Source organism: Cetorhinus maximus, chromosome 3 (assembly GCF_964194155.1).
Source record: "Cetorhinus maximus chromosome 3, sCetMax3.hap1.1, whole genome shotgun sequence".
Classification (NCBI taxonomy): domain Eukaryota; kingdom Metazoa; phylum Chordata; class Chondrichthyes; order Lamniformes; family Cetorhinidae; genus Cetorhinus; species Cetorhinus maximus.
The window spans coordinates 14,574,348-14,596,428 of NC_135881.1; the positions used below are offsets into that span (position 1 = coordinate 14,574,348).

Genomic DNA, 22,081 nt, shown 5'->3' on the forward strand with positions numbered 1-22,081 from the left:
GATATATAGGATATGTAAAATCCATTGCATTTCTTTAGCTCTGAAGAAGAGTCATACGGATTTGAAACATTAACTCTGCTTCTCTCCCCACAGATGCTGCCAGACCTGCTGAGTTTTTCCAGCATTTTCTTTTTTTTATTTCAGATTTCCAGCATCCGCAGTATTTTGCTTTTATTTCCATCATTATGTCAGGTTTGCTCTGGATGAAGACAGCTAGGCTGCGAGATTCACCAGCTTCACCGCCGTCTCAGGCTTCCTAAGAGTGCAGGGTGCAATAGACTGCACCCACGGGCTCCATGGCAGCAGCCCCTAATGTTTGTAAACCACAAGAGCTATCATTCCATCAATGTACAACTGGTGTGTGATCACCGGAAGCACAAACTGCACGTTTGTGCAAGGTTCCTTGGGAGTTGCCTTGACCCTCACATCCTGAGTCACTCCTAGGTGCCTGAGATCTTTGAGGGGCGATTACGTCTGCAGGGGTGGTTGCTTGGGGATAAGGGGTACCCACTGGAATGCTGGCTGATGACGCCAGTGCGTCGCCATCAGAGTTGTTCCGAGGAGAGGTACAACGCTGCTCACAGCTCCACATGCTCCCTATGGTGCAGACCACAGGGCTTCTGAAGATGTGCTTCAGATGCTTGGAATGCTCAGGTGGCTCACTGCAATACACTCCCAATGGGATTTTCACATCATCCCAGTGTGTTACGCCCTTCACAATCTGGCAATACAAAGAGGTGAACCTCTGCCAGGGGATGAACTGGGGGAGGATGAGAGCTCACCAGAGGATGAAGATCCAGAGGCCCAGGAACCTCAGGGGGCTGCTGAGGGTCAGTATGAACAGAATGACGCCACGGAGGAAGGAAGGCGTGGGAGACGTGCCAGTGATACTTTAACTGTTGACAGGTTCCAGGAAGAATAAAGTTAAGGAAGGGCCAATGGCCACATCTCCGGCCCTCAATGCCATTCCCCTTCACCTCAGGGGATGTCCAACCACTCACAATGAGAATGGATCCTGCATTCACACTTGCACATCCTGGCTCGTTAATCACCAGGCCACGATCTTTGCTTAGGTCTGTGGGGCCCTATGAGTGAGCTCACTCTGGGAACTGACAGTTCACTGAGGAACAAGAGCGATGGGAGAGAAGACTTGAAGCCTTTGCCACCATGAGATGCGGACATGCCTAGGGATCTCCTCCTCCTGTGCATGTCTTGTCTTCTACCACTGAGGAGACACAAATGCTGCTAGAATATCAATGCTGATGAGCTGCCCTCACTCAATGGTGTTCCCTGAGGAAGAAGGGTTGGAAACGCTTATATCACACACTTCCAATAAAGATTTAAACACATCTCCCTGACATCACACAAGGGTGCGGATACTAGTTCAACTGAGGTTGACATCACAGGAATGTGAATCTCACAGTGGGACACTGTCACTTAGTGGAAGGCTAAACCTTGAAATAAGAGGACTCCAAAGCACAAAATCACAATGCCTTCAGTTGATAGGAACATTCACATAACCACCAAATGCACTTCCGGAAGTACAATTTCTTTACAGTGGTAGCACACAAAAGTGACATCAAAATTTCTTAACTTTCCTAACCACTACCGCTGTGCCTGGATGCAGTCCCGACATCGGCAGCAGAGGTGAAGGCCGCTTGCTGACTGCTACATCCTGATGTCTGCAATGACCTTGGTGGACGTCCCCTAATTGTTCGTGAAATAATGCATGGCACAAATGCAAGGTGGGAGTTTATCTTTAAAAAAGAGGCAGGGGAACTAATTAAGAACAAACATCTGTACCAAACCAGGCTGGAGTTTACAGCCTTTGGTAAACACTCCCGCAAGAGTGCACTTTTCTACACAAATCAGTTAAAATATTCAGCACATATTAACCTTTCATGACTAAAATATTAATGTTTGTCGAACAATTCTGTCGAAAGTTTTGTGTTTCATGCAAGCTGCCTCCCACCAAGGTGAAGGTCTGCTTTAGTCCAATAAACTCTGTGACCCCCAATGACATGTGAATCTATTGAAACCGTGTCTGACTGGGGCCAGCATACCACAGCTCCTGTTTGCTATTTCAAGGTTAAAACCTTGAGATAGGCACTGAAGGCCGCGCAACGCCCCCCAAATATATGGTCAACATATTAATCAATAACATGGAGCTCAGTGTTAAACCAGACGCTTCATTACCATATCACTGAATATATCCATTTGAGTTGCCTCGAAAGTTGTGCCAATTAATTTGTAGGGTTGGGGACGTTAAAAATATTAAAGACCTTTTTGTTCATGAATTGTTCCCCGGATGATCTGAAAATATAAAAGTGGCAGAATGGCGTCCTAACTCGCACCAAATCTCATTCGCCCATCATCGCTCAGCTCACTAATGTACAAACTCCATGTCCTGCAATGACTTGCTTTTAAAATTCTTATCATCATGTTCCAATCTCTCTATGGCCTTGCCCCTCTCTTATCTCTGTAACCTTCTGGAGATCTACAACCCTTTGAGAGCTCTGCATTCCTCCAATTCTGGCCTTTTGTGCATTTCCCCACTTCTTTTGCCCCCATCATTGATGGCTGTGCCTTCAGTCACCTACATCCTCAGTTCTGGAACTCCCGTTCCAATCTCTTCACCTCTCCGCCTCCTTCTTTAGGCCACTGCTTGAAAGCTACCTCTTTGACTAAGCTTTGATCACCTGCCTTAAAGTGCCTCCTTCTTAGGCTCAGTGTCAAATTTTGTTTGATTACGTTTCTGTAAAGCGCCTTGGGTCATTTTACTACGCCAAAGGTGCTATACAAATGCAAGAGGTTATTACTGGGAAGGGTGTGGATCATGGCTGGAATTAAAAACGTATAAATTATACCTGCCATATTAATAAAGGGTAACATTTTTGTTACTTAACGTTTTGATACAAAGCTTAAGATAATATTTTGATCTATTTAATAGGGGCTGGGAGATTGTGTTGAGTCTCATGATCCTTCAATAGGAAAGGCAAAGGCACCTGGAAAACAGGCACTAAGGGAATGCACAAGGTGATTAATTTATTTTTCTATGCATTGTGGCAAGATTTAGTTTATAAATTAGCTTTGGAATGTGTATTTTGTCTTTGTTTATACTGTGAAAAAGAGGTTAGTGATGGGGGGAAGGTAAGAAGTCTGAGACTGTTGGTGAAATGGGGAATTGGAGTTGAGCTTACTGGTATTGCACTCAGCTGAGTTCTTCATGGCTAGCTCAGGCAGAAAGGGATGTCTCAGTTGTCGCCTCCCTTCCACTTCCTCCTCCTCCTCATGCTTTCTGATTCTCATTTTCTTGCCTGATGGGTGGTGAGAAAAGGCTGTGCCCTCCTGTTGGTAAGGCTATGCAGCATGCATGACACCATGCTGAGAGTCCTTCTCCTCCTCTGTCTTCCAGCAGCTTGTCCTGCTCTGAGTCATCTCTGCTCATTCTCCCAGTCACATTAATCCTAAGAGGGAGGCTTATTGTGCCATCTGCATCCAGAAGCGACTATTGAAACTTTTAGCAATATAGAAAAGCACTCAAACCATGTAAAATTGCAGCAACAGCCAGAAGGCAAATCAATCAACATCAGGCACTTGGCTGCTTGTCCTAGACACTTCTTATATTATATATATTATATTATATCATATTATATTTTATTGTTCTGCGGGAGTTTAATAACTTCCAGCTTGTGAACATTTTCTGGATCATTAATGAATACCAGATTAAGGTAAGCATGGCATCTCATTGCTTTCTTGATGCTCCCCTTTGGGTTGATGATCTTTGCTTGCAGAGGTCTGGGGCCTTTGCACGTGTTCTTGGCTGGTGACAGTTCTAAGAATCAGGTAGGTAACTTGGGGGAGGTGGTAGTGGAGTGGCAATGTCACTAGACTAGTAATCCAAAGACCCAGACTATTGCTCTGGGGAGATGAGTTCAAATCTACCATGGTGGAATTTAAATTCAATTAATGAACTTGGAATTGAAAGCTACTCTCAGTAATGGTGACCATGACAACTATCTTAGATTGTTGTAAAAACCCATCTGGTTCACTAATGCCCCTTTAAGGAAGGAAATCGGCCATCCTAAATGTGACTCCAGACTCTTAACTGCCCCCTGAAATGGTCTAGCAAGCCACTCAGTTCAAGGGCAATTCGGGATGTGAAACAAATGCTGGCCTTGCCAGTGGCACCCACATCCCATGAAAGAATAAATTTTAAAAGTTGATGATCCCTTTAAATAGCACTGGCAGGGGGAGGGGCGATAATTCCCCTGCTGAATGTGTGTTCGGGTGTGGGAGGTTAGGAGAGGACATTAATTGGAGTGTTCAGCTCTAAAGGGGCACTGCTGGCAGCAAATCATCGTTGAACGTTGATTGACTTCATGATCTGCCTGCATGGATATGATGGATGTTTGAGGTGTCAGCTGTGGCTCAGTTCATAGCACCCTCACCTTTGAGTCAGAAGGTTGTGGGTTCATGTCCCACTCCAGGACTTGAACAAAAAAAAAGTCAAGAACTGTGAATGTACTCAAAAGAGTTATGATGGATGTTTGATGTAGGTGTGTTAAACCATTTACTAGTATGGCATGTGGTGCACTTTGAATCAGAAGTCACAGTCACCAATTTGGAACCTTAAAGGGGCTGCTGAGCCCAATTACACCCCCCACTGTCTCTGAACTGACCAGTGGCCAATTAAATCACAGTGTGACCTTATCAGGCAGGTAGGTTCCCATACAACTGTGAGCAAAGAAATTAATAACAAAAGGTTGACACAAAAGTATGACAAAAAAAAATTACAACAGAAATTGAAGGATAAACCCAAAAACTACAGGCCAGTCAGTTCAACCTAGATTGACAGCCACTTGGAAAACTTGTGGATTAGTTTAGGAAAGCCAGCACGGTTCGTTGAGGCAAATTGTGTATCTAACTTGATTTGAGTTTTTTGATAAGCATTAGATTGATGAGGCTGATGAGGTGTAAAAGAACATCCAAAAGGCATTTGACAAAGTTCCATATAATAGGTATGCCAGCAAAGTTGAAGCCCTTGGAATAAATGGACAGTGGCAATGTGGATTTGAATTTGGCTGACAGGAAACCAGAGAATATCGGTGAGTAGTGAGGTTTTCAGGGGTCAGTACTAGGACCACTGCCTTTCTTGATATATATTGACTAGACTTGGGTGCACAGGGCACAATGTCTAAATTTGCAGATGGCCCAGAACTTGGAATTATTGTGAATTGTAAAGGAGGATGATGATAAATTTAAAGATGGCAGAGACAGGCTGGTGCAATAGGCTAGCACAGGACAGATGTGGTTTAACACAGAGAAGTGTGAAATGATCCATTTTGGGGGGAACAAAGAGGACAGGCAATATAAAATAAAGGGTGCCATTCGAAAGGGGGTGCAGGAATTGAGGGACCAAGGGGTATAAGCGCACAAATTGTTGAATGTGGCAGGACAGGTTAAACAAGTGGTTAAAAAGGCATACAGACATACAGGATCCTAGGCTTTATAATTAGAGGCATAGGGTGCAGAAGTAAGGAAATTATGATGAGCCTTTAAAAAGCATCATCTTCAGCTGGAGTACTGTGTCCAGTCCTGGGCACTGCACCTTAGGAAGGGCATGAAGGCTTTGGAGGGAAAGCAGATTCACGAGAATTGTTCCAGGGATAAGGGATTTTAGTTAGGTAGGTAGATAAGCTGGGGTTGTTCCCCTTAGAAGAGGTTGAGAGATCATCTGATAGAGGCCTTCAAAATCATGAGGGATCTAGACAGAAGAGATAGCAACAAACTGTTCCCATTGACAAAAGTATGAAAGATCCAGCGGACACCGATATAAGTTGGATGACAAAGGAACTAAAGACGAGATGAAGAAAAATTGTTTTCTCAGTGAGTTTTTAGGATCTCGAACGCACTGTTTCAGAGGTGGTGGAGGCAGATTCAATCCTGGTTTTCAAAAGGAAATTACATACAGTCAACTCCCGTCGTTCGCGGGTTGCAAAATCTCATGGAGGGTGAAATCACGAGCGGTGAACTTGCGCATGTGCAGAGACAGCACATGTGCAATGCACACTTTCCAAGTGGGAAAGGTGTGAGTTTAACATTCTAAATCACGGATGAGTGAAGTTTTGGGGCCGTGAACTGCGATTTGATGTACATACGCGTTCGTGCGGGTCAAGGAATTCGCAGTAGAGGGGGCTGCAAATGATGGGAGTTGACTGAAATGATCTGAATGGAAAACATTTGCAGGGTTACAGCTATGGCAAATGTGGCGAAGTGGAACTAGAAGCGTTGCTCTTGCAGAGCACGAGCAGGCATGACAGAGCAACTCAGCTAGTCCCACTCCCCTCTTTTTCACTGTGACCCTGCAAATCCTTTCTCTTCAGTTAACTATCGACCATGCCTGTGCTGTAAGCATTCTGTGATCCTTTGAGTCTATTCAGGAAATTCAGAGAGACAGTGTTTTGGACCCAACTCATAGATATTACTGAAGAAATGTTTTGGGGATAAAAACCTTCAGGTGTATTTTCCTCATTTGTTTTTGCAGCATTACTAACCCAATTTTCTGATTTTATTCACACTGGATGGGTAGGAACAACAGCAATGTCAAAACTAACTCTCTCATCAGTCTTAGTAAAGACACCTTTAGGATTGAAATTACACAATGCAACATTCTTTTTATTCATTCATGGGATGTGGGCATCGCTGGCCAGACCAACATTTATTGCCCATCCCTAATTGCCCTTGAGAAGGTGGTGGTGAGCTGCCTCCTTGAACCGCTGCAGTCCAACATGAAAAACATTCCAAGCAAACAACTTAACTAACGTCTTAAACCTATTATATTCCAAAGTTTTAGCTTGACTTTACATTGGCTAAGTTCTTGACTTAACCCTTTAAACAGATTCATGAAGGTAGAAACAATATGTTTGATAGTTCACTTCATTTATCATTGACTAAACATTAATCTTAAACACCCTATTGTCTAAAGAATTACAAAATAATTACAGCACAACAAGAGGCCATTTGGTCCAATTTTATGCTCCATAAGAGTATTCTCCCACTCTTTCCTTCTAACCCTATCAATATATTCATTCATGAGCTCTCTGCATGAAGGCAGGTCCTTGGCTCATTGACTACTGATAATTTATGCTGAGCCCTTTCTTTGGCAGTTTCTGTCAGTGGTTTTAAGTTCCTTCCTCCCTTTCACCTCTTGATTTACAAGTATTGCTGGGATGTAATTTGTTTCTTCTACAGAGAAGACAGGCACCAAATATCTGTTTAATGCTTCCTTCATTTTCTTATTGCCCATTATTTATTCCACAGCCTCACTCTAAAAGACCAATGCTCACTTTAATTACTCATTTCCTTTTTTAAATACTTGCAGAAACTCCTACCAACTGTTTTTCTATTTCTAGCTGGCATTCTCTCATATTCGAATTTCTCTGCCCTTTTGTTTTAGTCATTCTTCTGTGGTTTTTAGATTATGTCCAATCTTCTTACCTACTGCTAATCTCTGCAGAATGGCACTTTTTCTTTCAATTTGATACTATCTTTAACTTCCTTAGCTAGCCATGGATGGTGGGTCCTTTTCCTAGAGTCAGTCTTTCTCACTGGATCGTTCTTTGCTGAGCATTGTGAAATATCCCCTTCAATGTCTACCAATGCGTCTCTACTGTCTTAACCTTTAACCTAATTTCCCAGTTCACATTAGCCAGCTTTGTCTTCATACCTTTGAAATTGCCTTTAAGTTTAAAACACTAGTCTTTGACCCACTCTTCTCGCCCTCAAACTAAATGCAAAATTCAATCATGTTAAGATTACTGCTGCTGAGGGGATCCTTAAGTGTGAGATCATTAATTAATCCTGTCTCATTGCATATTACCAGGTCTAGAATAAGGAGCCTTAGTCAGTTTCTGCAGTGCATCTTGTACAAGATGCACTGCAGAAACTCGCCAAGGCTCCTTAGGCAGTATCTTCTAAACCCACGACCGCCACCATCTAGAAGGACAAGGGCTGCAGAACACTGCCACCTGGAAGTTCCTCTCCAAGCCACTCACCATCCTCACTTGGAAATGTACCGCTGTTGCTTCTCTGTCGCTGGGTCAAAATCCTGGCAATCCCTCCCTAGCAGCACTGTGGGTGTACCTACACCACAGGGACTGCAGCAGTTCAAGAAGGCTCACCACCACCTTCTCAAGGGAAATTGGGGATGGGCAATAAATGTTGGCATAGCCAGCGACGCCCACATCCTGTAAATGAATTTTTAAAAATAGCCTGCTCATGGTAGGCATCGCAATGTGCTGGCCTAAGAAATTGTCCCAAAAACACTCTATGAACTCATCTTCCAGGATAGCTTTCCCAATCTTATTTGTCCAATCTATATATAAATTAAAATTGCCCATGGTTATTGCTATATCTTTCTTACAAGCCCCCATTGTTTCTTCCTTTACATTCTATCCTACTATGTGGTTACTGCTAGAGGACCTATAAATTATCCCCACAAGTGACTCCCTACCTTCGCTATTTAACATTACCCAGACTGATTCTACATCTTTACCTTTAGAACTAAGGGCATCTCTCACTATCATACTAATGTCGTCTTTTAATAACAGAGCTACCCCACCACTTTTTCCTAGCTTCTTGTCCTTCCAAAATGTCAAGTACTCATGAATATTCAGGTCCCAGACTTGGTCACCTTGCTGCCACAGCGCTGCAATGGCTATCAGGTCATACATATTCATTACTATTTGAGCTCTCAATTCATCTCTTTCTCTATTTGAGCTGTCACCTGCATCATTACATTTAATGATTTTAGTATCTGTACCCTCAAATTTCTCTACCCCAAATTGGTACTTATTTCAGAGTAGAATGTGTAAAAAAATCATGTCTGTAGATTTAATAAGGTCCCGTAAGGACTGAGGATACAATCCTGTTCATGGCACCGGGCCATGAAGGCAGCCACTGTCTCTTGTTTTCTAAGTAAGTAAAATCTAAATCGCTTCTTTACACCATTTTCTTAACAGTCTATTTCCTGCTGGATCCAACGCTATCTGATGTTTTACAACCATCACATTTTTGAACCAATTGCCAAACAGAGATGATAAGCCCCATGCCCTTACATGCTAAACAGTTATGTCCTATCATTTTTTTCCCCCCAAGCCATAATTTAAACATTCAATTCATGCTCTCAAAGCAGCACATTGCTTTTTATATTCCTGTCAGCAATCTGCTTTCTGTACACTATCCCTGCTGTGATGAAAAGCTTGTGATGAAAAGCTTTTCTGTTTCAAGATTAATTATTCTTAAAGCTTAATATTTCTCCAGTTAGCTTATTTATTTATGCTTGCATAGCTTTACAGAATAATGCCCTTGGTTCACGAATATTACTAGATATGAGATCACATATCCTTCATATTAATAGTAATTTAGTAGTACAGAACTTGAGTATTGCTGAAAAAAGAGACATGTTAAAGATTTTCATCTTGCACTCATCAGGACACTACACAAGAAAACAACAATTTATACTTTATGTGAAGAGAGTGCTGATTGGTTGGCAAGTGGACTCTGATCGGAATTCATGTTAACTACCAACACTGCTAGGGGCTTGGTTATGCGTCCACGATTATAACTACCAACACTATTAAGGATCAGGTTACATATGTCCTCCATATCAGCCTCATAGCTGAGCACTAGCTCTGTGAAGCATGTTTTCTCGATGTTTGGCAATCTGCCCAGATGTTCAATCGAGAACTTCCAAACAAATATGTTACACAGGACTAAACTAATGGCAGCAATGCCATAACATATACTTTATAGTAGATGTTCAGCCTAGGAAGCTCTTTGTTGTAACAGAAATTAATAAATGGTTGTGAATTCTTGTGTGAAAGCAAGATTTATTTTCTCACCATCCGTGGAAACTATCTGATCTGAATAACTGTCTTCAAAAGGTGCCAGACCAACTCACTGATTTAAAAAATAAGACTTATACCTTTAAAACAGCTCAATAAATTTAAATAACCATTGGTTAAATACAAAAAAATTTCCGAGAACAAATAGTACAACAATTTTTGTTTATAAACCACCTCTAAATGTAGCAAAAGCTCTTAAAGTGCTTCACAGGAGCAAAATGAGTCACGTAAGGAGATATCAAGGCAGGCGAAGGTTTTAAGGGCTGGAGGAGGAGAGGAGGAAAGGAAGGTTAGAGCGTGGGAGAGATATAGAGGGGAAAGTCTAGGCTTTATGGTCTTGGCAGCTAAAGACACAGCCACCAAGCATGGAGCGTTTAAAACAGGGGATGTGGAAAAGGTCAGTACTGAAGGAGTGCAGGTTGACTCAGAGGGTTGTAAAGCTGTAGGAACTTACAGAGGTAGGGAGGGTGAGATGCCATGGATGGATGTGAAAGAAAAAGGAATGTTCTTTATTTTAAACAACATGACTCTTCATCAGAACTCTGCTCTGCTTGAGTTTGGTTCATTGTGTGGTGACTCCACTGTTCTAGAGTTCTCTTACAAATCTATGATCATACTTAAAACTGGTGCTTCCTTAAGGCTAGAATAAAAGATCATGGCTTCTTTTAAAAGGAGAAATAGTGATTTATTATTTCTGCTGGCCAAAATTAGTACTGATGGAGCCGATTCCAAGCAAAACAATAACTCTCCTCTGCATCTTAAGCTATATTATAACATTGACTACATTCAAAAGTTCTCCATTGGCAATGAAGTGTTCTGGGAAGCCTTAAAAACACAGCTTTTCAATGCTATCTCAGCACCCCATATGATGGTGAGCCATCACCGAGGGAGTGCTGCACCGTGGTGGAGGTGCTGTCTTTCGGACGAGAGGTTAAACCAAACTGGTGCCTCCAGCTCCTGCCCATGAACTCTGGGCTCACACATCAATAGGTGACCCAGGTGGCTGCAAATTAAGTAGGGGAATGGAGGGGAGAGAGGGGCAAGGGTGGCAGGGTGTCTGTGGGGGTGGGGTGTAAGCCTCCGATCAGAAGATATGGGACAACAAAAGGGTGGAGGCGGGCACGTGACAGTCACCTGCCCCTGTGGGCCCCACCGCAACTGGCTTTCAACGGTGGGAAGCAAGAGCTTGCATCTCTGTGGCGCCTTTCATGGCCTCAGGGGATCCCAAAGTGGTTTACAGCCAAGGAAGGGCTTCAGCCAGCCTCCTGGTTGTGGTCACAGGGGGGGTCCCTGCAGGTCATTGAGACACAGCAAGATCCCACAAACAGCCACGTAATAAATGGGCCAGCTAGCCTGGGGGGGAGGGGGTGGCATTTGAACACAAATTGCTGACGGGGCTGGATGTGGGGGGGGGGGGGTGTGTGAGGTGGGTGGTAAACAGGTGAAGCTTTGCCACGGGGTGAGGGGGGTGAGGAAGGGGGGTGAGGAGGGGGAGGGAGGGGGGGGGGTGAGGAGGGGGAGGGAGGGGGGGGTGAGGAGGGGGAGGGAGGGGGGGGGTGAGGAGGGGGAGGGAGGGGGGGTGAGGAGGGGGAGGGAGGGGGGGGTGAGGAGGGAGGGGGGGGTGAGGAGGGGAGGGGGGGGGTGAGGAGGGGGAGGGAGGGGGGGGGTGAGGAGGGGGAGGGAGGGAGGGGGGTGAGGAGGGGGAGGGAGGGAGGGGTGAGGAGGGGGAGGGAGGGGGAGAGGGAGGGGGAGGGAGGAGAGGGAGGAGGGTGAGGAGGGGGTGAGGAGGGGGAGGGAGGGGGGTGAGGAGGGGGAGGGAGGGGGAGGGAGGGGGGCACGTGGCGCTAAAACCTCAGGCGGTATCTGAAGCGGACGTCCCGGGTGGGCTGCATGGAGCCGAAGCCCCAGCGGCTGCAGTCTATGGGGGGGACGCCTTCCTCGGGATTCAGCAGCTCGAAGTCGAAGTAGCTGATCATGAGGAAGACGAACTGCTTCAGCTCGTTGACGGCGAAGAAGCGGCCGGGGCACATGCTGACCCCGGCCCCCCAGGGCATGTTGTAGTACTTGAGCCTCTTGCCGTCCTTGTAGAAGTCGGTCTTCCTGACGGGACCGTCGCCGTCGCCGCCGCCGGGCTGCAGGAAGCGGTCGTAGCGGAAGGTGTGGGGCTCGGGGTGGACCTCTGGGTCCGTCTGCGCCGACAGGTAAGGGAAGAGGGCCAGGCGGTCGCCCCGCCTCAGCCCGTACTCGCGGCCGTCGGCCAGCCGCAGGCCGCCGTCCTCCAGCACGGCCCGGGTCAGCACGGGGGCGACGGTCAGCCGCAGGCTCTCGTCCACCGCGCTGTCCAGCACCGGCGTCCGCCGCAGCATGTCGCGGGTCAGCCGGACGGGCGGGCCGCCCGCCGCCGCCTGGCCCGTCTCGCGCAGCAGCCCGTCGACCTCCGCCCTCACCGCCCGCAGGGCCTCGGGCGAGCCCAGCAGGTGGGCCAGCAGCCAGAAGGCGGACGGGCCGGTGTTGCTCTGCGAGGCCCAGAGCAGCAGGAACATGTAGCGGCCCTGCATGCCCGCCCCGACCCCTTGCTCGGCCATCTGCCGCTGGCGCTCGGCCACCCAGGCGCTGACGCGCTCGCGGGCCGCCAGCCGGCCGACGGCCAGCAGGTCCCACCACAGCCGCTTGAGGCGCTCGGCCTCCAGCCGCTCGCGCGGCGGCAGGACGGCGTAGGCCAGGCGCGGGAACAGGCGGTCGTAGCGCCGGAAGTGACCGAAGAGGCGCTCCGAGTGCTGAAGGTCGAGCTGCCGGGCCGCCTCCTGGTCGCCGGCCCCCGCCGCCGGCTCGGTGCCGAAGAGGGTCAGGTAGCCGGCCCGGAAGATGACGTTGTAGCAGAAGTGGAAGAGCTCGGCCTCCACCCACCGGCCCGCCCCGGCCGGGCCGGGGAGCAACAGCGTCTGCAGGTTGCCCATCATGGCGCGGGTCATCTCGTCCAGGCCGTCGCCCATCAGGTACTTGCTGCTGGCCGCCACCAGCAGCCGGTGGTCCTGCTCCCCGGCCTGGTAGCCGAACACCCGGGACACCAGCTCCACCGCGAACGCCTCGAAGTCCAGTTGGGCCCGCGAGGCCTTGACCACCGCCCCGTAGGACAGCGGGTCCATCAGGAAGGTGAAGTAGCGGCCGCCCAGCTGCACGGTGAAGATGTCGCCGTGCCGGGCCCGCATCCGCCGCAGGAACCGGGCCGTGTCCCGCCGGAAGGCCAGCACGTGCCCCAGCCAGGGCAGGGGCCCGCGGTCCAGCGGGGGCTCGCCGGGGCGCCGCCTCCGCAGGGCGCCCAGGTAGTGCAGCAGGGCGAGCAGCAGGGCTGCCAGGCCCAGCGCCGCGGGCAGCAGCAGCAGCAGCAGCGGGTAAGCCATGGTCGTCGCTCCGTCCGCTCTCCCGTCTCCCCTGCTCCCTGCCAGTTTCCGAATAACCAAGGTGGGGGTGGTGGGGGCCGCCGATCGGATTTCACCTTCCCAAACCCCCCCCCCCAAGTTGAGGTGTCCAGCTGCGGCTCAGTTCATTGCACCCTCGCCTTTGACTCAGAGGGTTGGTTGTGGGTTCATGTCCCACTCCAGAACTGTGATTGTACTCGAAAGAGTTGCAATCTGTAACTATTGATAACTCGAAAGAGTTCCCCTCCCCCTAGTTGTTGATATCCCATGTGTGGCTGTGGGAGGAGTTATTAAAACCTGCCAATATACAAATATATAAATGTACACAAAAAAAAAACACCCACAGTCAGCAAATGCCCTTTTGTGACCTGCCCTGTGACCTGGCACTCTTGTGGGAAAGAACTTACCCCCCCCCCCCCCCAACCTTCGAAGAATGATCGTTTCCCACGCTTTGTTGGCACGTTCGGCCACTTTGGGAGGAGTGCCCCTTGTTTTTTTTTTCTCTGTTTCAAAGAACCATTGTGAGAGCGTTGGGCTGGATTGATTTTACGGGTCACCGTTGTCCCCCTCGCACCCCGCCACCCGCTTATGCGTCGGGTGACCAAATGTCCCAGTTTGGCCGGGACGGTCCCCGGTTTTTCACCGCATGCCACCCCCCCCCCCCCCGACGGTTTTTCTGCAAACTGTTCAAACGTGCCAGTTGTCAGCTCTCCTGTTCCGTGCCTCGCATCGGAGATTTTCTTGTCAGCGCTTCGGCTTTCCTTTCGCACGGCTTTCAAGCGCCTCTTCACTTCACCTCCCGAGTTCCCTCTCCTTTTACCCCACCCCTCAAACTCCCTTCACTGTCGGCAAACCCCCTCTGGTGCTCCGCTGTGCTCTGGGAATCTGAATGCTCCCCACTCTTAAGCTGTAATTGAGTAATTCAGAGGCTCAAGTTAACACTCTGGGTTCAAACCCATCTAGTTCACTAATGCCCTTGGGGGAAGGAGATCTGCCGTCCTTACCTGGTCTGGCCCACATGTGACTCCAGACTCAGACCCATACCAATATGGCTGACTCTCAACTGCCCTCTGAAATGGCCTAGCAAGCCACCCAGTTCAAGGGCAATTAAGGGAGGGGCAATAAATGCTGGCCTTGCCAGCGACACCCACATTCCATGAACGAATAATTAAAAGGCCTCTGGGCGATGGCAGAACATTGACAGCAGTGCCCGCCAACCACAAGCTGCACTTGAAGGGGTATTCCTGCTGTGGCGTCGAAACTGATGCCAAGCCTAAAATAAAGCTCCGCTGACCTCCTGATATAAAACACAATTCCTTTTCACCGAGCGCTCTCACTCGTTGCGAGCAGAAAATAGTATCAGAAATGAAATACTAAAACAATATGGAACAGCTTGAATAGTTTAGGGTAATTTAAGGAGTGGGGTGTAAGCCCCACTCACTCGGCATTGGCAGGACTCAGTGGCAAGTCTTGGTGGAGCGCCAGTTGTTATGTCCTAGGGCAGAATTTTTCGTCCCGTGGGTGGGCACGTGCCCGACCTGAACAGGAGTATAATAGTGCATGATGACGTTTACAACAGAAGGCTGTAGAGGCTGGGTTGTTAAGTATATCCAAGGCTGAGATAGACAGATTTTTAATCAGTAAGGGAATCAAAGGTATGAGGAAAAGGCAGAAAAGTGGAGCTGAGGATTATCAGATCAGCCATGATCCCACTGAATGGCGGAGCAGACTCGATGGGCCGAATGGCCTACTTCTGCTCCTATGTCTTATGGTCAGTTTTGGAGATAGTTTGCTGCTGGATGCTTATTGGTACCTGGCAGCTTCAACTCTGTCCGGGGCTTCATTCTTAGCATTTCTAGGACTTGTTTCAGGACTCAACTACCTCAATATGTCCGAGGGGCAATGCCGAAGGAGGCGCGGCCTCTCAAGGGAGACCGTGACCTCCATTTGCCAGATGATTGGGCCTGAGATCAGCTCCAACTGTGTGGGTGGACACCCCATGCCAGTGGATCTGAAGGTCACAGTGCCCTTAACTTCTATGCCTCCGGCTCTTTCCAGGGCTCAGTGGGGGATCTTTGTGGAGCCTCCCAATCAGCTGTCCATTGTAGTGTCAAGCTGGTGACAGAAGCTCTGTTCAGGTACTGACCTTTTATCTTTACCGTACAGACGAGGCCAGCAGGCTGAACGAGTCAGAGGCTTTGCAGCGTTGCTGGGTGTCCCCCCCCCCACCCCCGTCCAGGGTGCCATCGACTGCACACATGGCCATCAAGGCGCCTGTGGGTCAGCTGGGTGCCTTCGTCAACAGGAAGGGCTTAAACTCCATGAACGTGCAGATAGTGTGTGACCATAGGATGCAGATTCTGCAAGTCTGTGCAAGGTACCCAGGCAGCTCCCATGACGCCTACATCCTGAGACACTCCCAGGTGCCGAGGTTCTTCCAACTGGATGGATGGCTGCCTTGTGACAAGGGCTACCTGTTGAAGAGGTGGCTCATGACGCCTCTCTGCCACCCAAGAACAGGGGCAGAACAGTGTTACAATATGAGTCATGCCTCCACAAGGGGTAGAGAGGACCATAGGTCTTCTGAAGATGTGCTTCCGATGCCTGGAATGTTCAGGGGGAGCACTACAATGCCCCCCAGAGCGGGTGTCACTGATCGTGGTTGCATGCTGTGTTCTCCACAATCTGGCACTGGCAACGGGGGACCCAATGTAGGAAGTGGATCTTGATGCAGCTGCAGAGGCCACAGATGATGAGTCCAGTAGTGAGTCTGAAGATGAGCACCGTGAGGAGAACGCTGAGGGTGTGGAGGCAGATCTCGGTAACCTCCAGGGAGGCAAGGATACTAGGGACGCCTTGATCCAACACTCCTTCAGCTAGGCTGCCAAAGATCAGCTTCAAACGCATGCCAGGGCTGCCCCCTCTATCCCGGATGTCTGAAAGGACCCTTTCATTTGAACACAAAGAACGCTCAGTGCCTGTGTAATAAAGTTCGGAGCCACTTACGCCCAGCATTTCATACTGGTGTACCCTGCACCAATAAAATAAAAAGGTGAAGCATACACAGGCTATGACGACAGAAACAAAATTGAACTCATTTTGACAACTCCAAACAATTTATATAAACTTCTCTGGTCTTCATTCCCAGACCAGTATATATAAAGTAAACATAAATGAACATAATCACCCATGACCTGTGCCTCTTGTGCTCGTGGTGCCTTTAACTTATTTTCTCGATTGTTACGATTAGGTGCTCGCCCTTCACTGGCACCGGCATTGGAGGCAGTCAGGCAGCCTGCTGACTGTGCTGTCCTGTTGACCTTGATGACCTTGGCGGTCGTCCTGTGGCCAGTGGAGCCTGTGCTGGCTTGACTTGGGAGGGAGCGGCCACTGCCATGCTTGGCATCGCCCCAGTCGTTGCAGCCTCATCAGATGCCATGGTCACTAGCGAAGGGGCAGAGCTGTCATCCAGAGCACCCTGAGAGGAACCCGCAGAGATGACAGGCAGCTCGTGTGCCAATGTGAGGTCGCTGTGGACCTTCCTGCACACCAGTGATGGACGGGCACCTAGCTGGGATACCGGGTGCCTCATCCATCTCCCACACTGACACTGACCACCTGAGGTCATTGCCTGTGTGAGGGCTTGCAGGTCCGAGCGCAACCCCTGGAACCCCTGATTCTGTCCCTGGAGCTGCCTCTCCATGAGATTCGCCAATCTCTCAATGGAGGAGGCAGTGTGCTCGCTCTTGACGGTCAACTCAGTGTTCACGCGCCACATGGTCTTGGAGATCGTGGCATGCATACTCTCATGGATCTCTGCCAGGTCCTCCCACACATCTCGCTGGAAATCCAGCATCTGTCACCTAATGGATGACTCCAGGGGCCCATAATCAGCCTTCGACTGAGCATCGTCCTGGTCCCCAGCAGTCCTGCGACTGCTGGCGCCCTGGGCACTCTCTGCCTTCACCTGCACCTCAAATGACTGTGAAGTGCCCTCACTAATATGCATTGAGGTACTAGCTGTTGTTCTAATGCCCACCAGGGTGCTGGTATCCGCGCTGGTGCCTGCTCAGAGAGCGGGTGTAATGCAGGTGAAAATGATGCTTGGTGGTCCTACGGTGCCAGGTGTGGTCTTTGGGCGTCTGTAGACTGGTCGCCTGCTGGCGAACCTAAAAGGGAGAAGAAGGACATGTCATTAGTTACTGTCACTGTGCATGCCAGGTACCCTGGTGAGACAATGGAGATCTGCATCACGGCACCATCGTCTTTCAATGATCAATGGGGACTCCAGGTTCGAGGCTCCCATCAATGAGGAGACTACACTAGAATGGTTGCACAATCCGAAAGTCTCCCCTCTGTGCACTGTGTTCCTACCTTCGTCTGGCACCCCCACCTCTCCACGCCCAGTTGCACGGGGAGCATGCCGGCTCTCCAGCTCCAGGGCGTCCTGCTCGAACCTGGTCAGCAGCAGCAGCAGATTGGGCGGGCCTCTGCCTGTACATAACCTCTTGACTTGGTTATGGCTTGCCTTCTGAAAGGACAGAGGAGCATTTGAGGTCAGTTAAGAGTCAAACATATTGCTGTGGGTCTGGAGTCATGTGTAGACCAGACCGGGGTGGGGAGATGGTGGCATAGTGGTAATGTGGACTAGTAATCCAGTGGCCCAGGCTAATGCTCTGGGTCACAGGTTCAAATCTCACCATGTCAGCTGGTGGAATTTAAATTCAATTAATAAACCTGGAATTGAAAACTAGTAACAGTGACAGTGAAACTATGATTGATTGCCATAAAAAAACCATCTGGTTCACTAATTCCTTCCTTTGGGAAGGAAATCTGTTGTCCTTACCTGGTCTGGCCTACATGTGACTCCAGATCCACAGTTATGTGGTTGACTCTGAAGTGGGCTAGCAAGCCACTCAGTTCAAGGACAATTAGGGATGAGCAATAAATGCTGGCCTTGCCAGTGACACCCACATCCCATAAAAGAGTAAAGAAAAGAAAGGTTAGAATGGCAGATTTCCTTCTCCAAAGGGCATTAGTGAACCAGATGGGATTTTAATGAAAATTGATGATCGTTCCAACTACAGTTCCAAAGAAGAAACACATTGGATTCACAACATGGGTGGAATTTTACGGCCCCTCCTGCCGGTGGGGTCTTCCCTTCCCGCCGATGTCAATGGAGTTTTGAACGTCTCATCGCATTGTACAGCCCTGTCACTGCCATGAAGGGACCTTGATGTACATGTCCATAGGTCCCTGAAGGCAGCAGCATAGGTAGATAAGGTGGTTGAGAAGGCATATGGGATACTTGCCTTTATTAGCCGAGGCATAGAATATAGGAGCAGGGAGGTTATGTTGCAGCTGTATAAAACGCTATTAAGGCCTCAGCTGGAGTACTGTGTGCAGTTCTGGCCACCACATTATAGATGTGATTGCACTGGAGAGGGTGCAGAGGAGATTCACCAGGATGTTGCCTGGGCTGGAGTGTTTCAACTATGAAGAGAGACTGGATAGGCTAGCGTTGTTTTCCTTAGAGCGGAGAAGGCTAAGGGGGGACCTGATTGAGGTATGCAAAATTATGAGGGGCATAGATAGGGTAGATAGGAAGAAACTTTTCCCCTTGGCGGAGGTGTCAATAACCAGGGGGCATAGATTTAAGGTGAGGCCCAGCAGAGGGGGCAGCACAGTGGTATAAAGTCGGGATGGAGTTGCCCTTGGAGTCCTCAACATCGACTCTGGACCCCATGAAGTCTCATGAAACCAGGTCAAACATGGGCAAGGAAACCTCCTGCTGATTACCACATACTGCCCTCCCTCAGCTGATGAATCAGTGATCCTCCATGTTGAACACCACTTGGAGGAAGCACTGAGGATGGCAAGGGCACAGAATATATCTGGGTGTGGGACTTCAATGTCCACCACCAAGAGTGGCTCCATAGCACCAGTACTGACCGAGCTGTCTTAGTCTTAAATTACATAGCTGCTAGACTGGTTCTGAGGCACGTGGTGAGGGAACCAACAAGAGGGAAAAACATATTTGACCTTATCCTCACCAACCTGCCTGCCGCAGATGCATCTGTCCATGACAGTATCGATAGGAGTGACCACCGCACAGTTGTTGTGGAGACAAAGTTCTGTTTTCACATTGAGAGTACCCTCCATCATGTGTGACACTACCACCATGCTAAGCGGGATAAATTTCGAACAGATCTAGCAACTCAAGACTGGGTAACCATGAGGCGCGGTGGGTCATCAGCAGTAGCAGAATTGTACTCAACCACAATCAGTAACCTCATGGCCCAGCATATCCCCCACTCTACCATCACCATCAAGCCACAGGATCAACCCTGGTTCAATGAAGAGTGCAGGAGGGCATGCCAGGAGCAGCACCAGACATATCTAAAAATGAGGTGTCAACCTGGTGAAGCTATAACACGGGACTACTTTCATGTCAAACAGCATAAACAGCAAGTGATAAGCGATCCCACAACCAACGGATCAGATCTAAGCTCTGTAGTCTTGCCACATTCAACTGCGAATGGTGATGGACAATTAAACAACTGAAGGAGGCGGCTCCACAAATATCCCCATCCTCAATGATGAGGGAGCCCAGCCCAACAGTGCAAAAGATAAAGCTCAAGCATTTGCTACAATCTTCAGCCAGAAACGCCGAGTGGATGATCCATCTCGGCCTCCTCCAGAGGTCCCCAGCATCACAGATGCCAGTCTTCAGACAATTTGATTCACTCCACATGATGTCAAGAAACGGCTGAAGGCACTGGATACTGCAAAGGCTATGGGCCCTGACAATATTCCAGCAATAGTACTGAAGACTTGTGCTCCAAAACTTGCCATGCCCTTAGCCAAGCTGTTCCAGTACAGCTATAACACTGGCATCTACCCAGCTATGTGGAAAATTTCCCGGGTATGTCCTGCACATAAAAAGCAGGACAAATCCAACCTGTCTAATTACTGCCCCATCAGTCTACTCTTGATCATCAGTAAAGTAATTGAAAGTAGCACTTGTTTCGCAATAACCTGCTCACTGACACTCAGTTTGGATTTTGCCAGGGCCGCTCAGCTTCCAAGGAGAGGTGAGAGTGACTGCCCTTGACATCAAGGCAGCATTTGACCAAGTGTGACATCAAGGAGCCCTAGCAGAACTGGAGTCAATGAGAATAAGGGGAAAACTCTCCGCTGGTTGGAGTCATACCTAGCACAAAGGAAGATGGTTGTAGTTGTTGGAGGTCAGTCATCTCAGCTCCAGGACATGACTGCAGGAGTTCCTCAGGGTATCGTCCTAGGCCCAACCATCTTCTGCTGCTTCAATAATGACATTCCTTCCATCATAAGATCAGAAGTGGGGATGTTTGCTGATGATTGCACAATATTCAGCCACATTTGCAACTCCTCAGATACTGAAGCAGTTCATGTCCAAATGCAGCAAGACCTGGACAATATCCTGGCTTGGGCTGACAAGTGGCAAGTAACATTTGTACCGCACAAGTGCCAGGCAATAACCATCTCCAACAAGAAAGAATCTAACCATGGCCTATTGGCATTTAATGGCATTACCATTGCTGACTCTCCCACTATGAACATCCTCGGGGTTACCATTGACCAGAAACTGAACTGGACTAGCCACATAAATACTGAAGCTACAAGAGCAGGTCAGAGGCTGGGAATACAGCGATGAGTAACTCACATCCTGACTCCCCAAAGCCTGTCTGCAATCTACGTAGCACAAGTCAGGAATGTGATGGAATACTCCCCCCTTGCCTGGATGAATGCAGCTCCAATAACACTCAAGAAGCTTGACACTGTCCAGTACAAAGCAACTCGCTTGATTGGCACTACCCCTTCCACAAACATTCACTCCTACCACCACCGATGCACAGTAGCAGCAGTGTGTACCATCTACAAGATGCACTGCAGAAATTCACCAAGTGTCCTTGGACAGCACCTTCCAAACCCATAACCACTACCATCTAGAAGGACAAGGGCAGCAGATAGATGGGAGCACCACCACATGGAAGTTCCCCTCCAAGTCAGACATCATCCTGACTTGGAAATATATCGCCGTTCCTTCACTGTCGCTGGGTCAAAATCCTGGAACTCCCTTCCTAACAGCACTGTGGGTGTACCTACACCACATGGACTGCAGCGGTTCAAGAAGGCAGCTCACCACCATCTTCTCAAGGGAAATTAGGATTGGGCAATAAGTGCTGGCCCAGCCAGTGACACTAGCATGCCGTGAAAGCATGTGTAAAAAAAATGAAGCAATAATTTAAAGCCACTGCCATGTGGGGAAATAAAATGAAGAAGTACCCAGACAATCATAATGAAATCCAATCCGAGGTTGGTCAAACTCAACATATCTATCAGAAAAAAGCCCTGCTTCTAAACCAGTGGTTCTCAATTTGGGGTCCGTGGGCCCCAGGGATCAAAAGAGGCTTTGTAGGCGTCTGCAGAATTTGGTAATGGGAAGTGGGAATGGAGTGCAGAGCAGTGTCCTGGCTGTCTCACCTAGGGAGAGAACAGCCATTTCCAGGATAGGCAGACTCCACAGTGGGAAGCAGGCATTTCATCGAGATCTGTAAGAAAGTGCCTGTTTTCTTGAAAACATTTTTAAGACATCCTTTAAATGCAGCGCTTTCATATGAGATAAAAACAAAAAGCTAAAAGCTACTTCGGATGCTGGAAATCCAAAACAAAAACAGAATTACCTGGAAAAACTCAGCAGGTCTGGCAGCA

At 48.7% G+C, this 22,081-nt stretch overlaps 2 protein-coding genes across 4 annotated transcripts in view; both read right to left on the minus strand.

Moving 5' to 3' along the window:
• Nucleotides 1–14,469, minus strand: part of higd1a (HIG1 hypoxia inducible domain family, member 1A) — a 121,143-nt gene extending 106,674 nt beyond the window's left edge. The window contains exon 1 of one of the 3 annotated variants that reach the window (XM_078536751.1): nucleotides 14,332–14,469. In XM_078536751.1, coding sequence (XP_078392877.1) covers nucleotides 14,332–14,347 — 16 coding nt within the window. In that variant the 5' untranslated portion in view covers nucleotides 14,348–14,469. The remainder of the gene's footprint in view (nucleotides 1–14,331) is intronic. The other 2 variants (XM_078536748.1, XM_078536749.1) reach the window with 2 other exon arrangements.
• On the minus strand, nucleotides 11,746–13,630 carry cyp8b1.1 (cytochrome P450 family 8 subfamily B member 1, tandem duplicate 1). The gene has a single exon (XM_078536720.1). It carries the CDS (start codon nucleotides 13,307–13,309, stop codon nucleotides 11,753–11,755), a length of 1,557 nt encoding a protein of 518 aa, XP_078392846.1. The 5' UTR covers nucleotides 13,310–13,630; the 3' UTR covers nucleotides 11,746–11,752.
• Nucleotides 14,470–22,081: the final 7,612 nt, after the last annotated feature.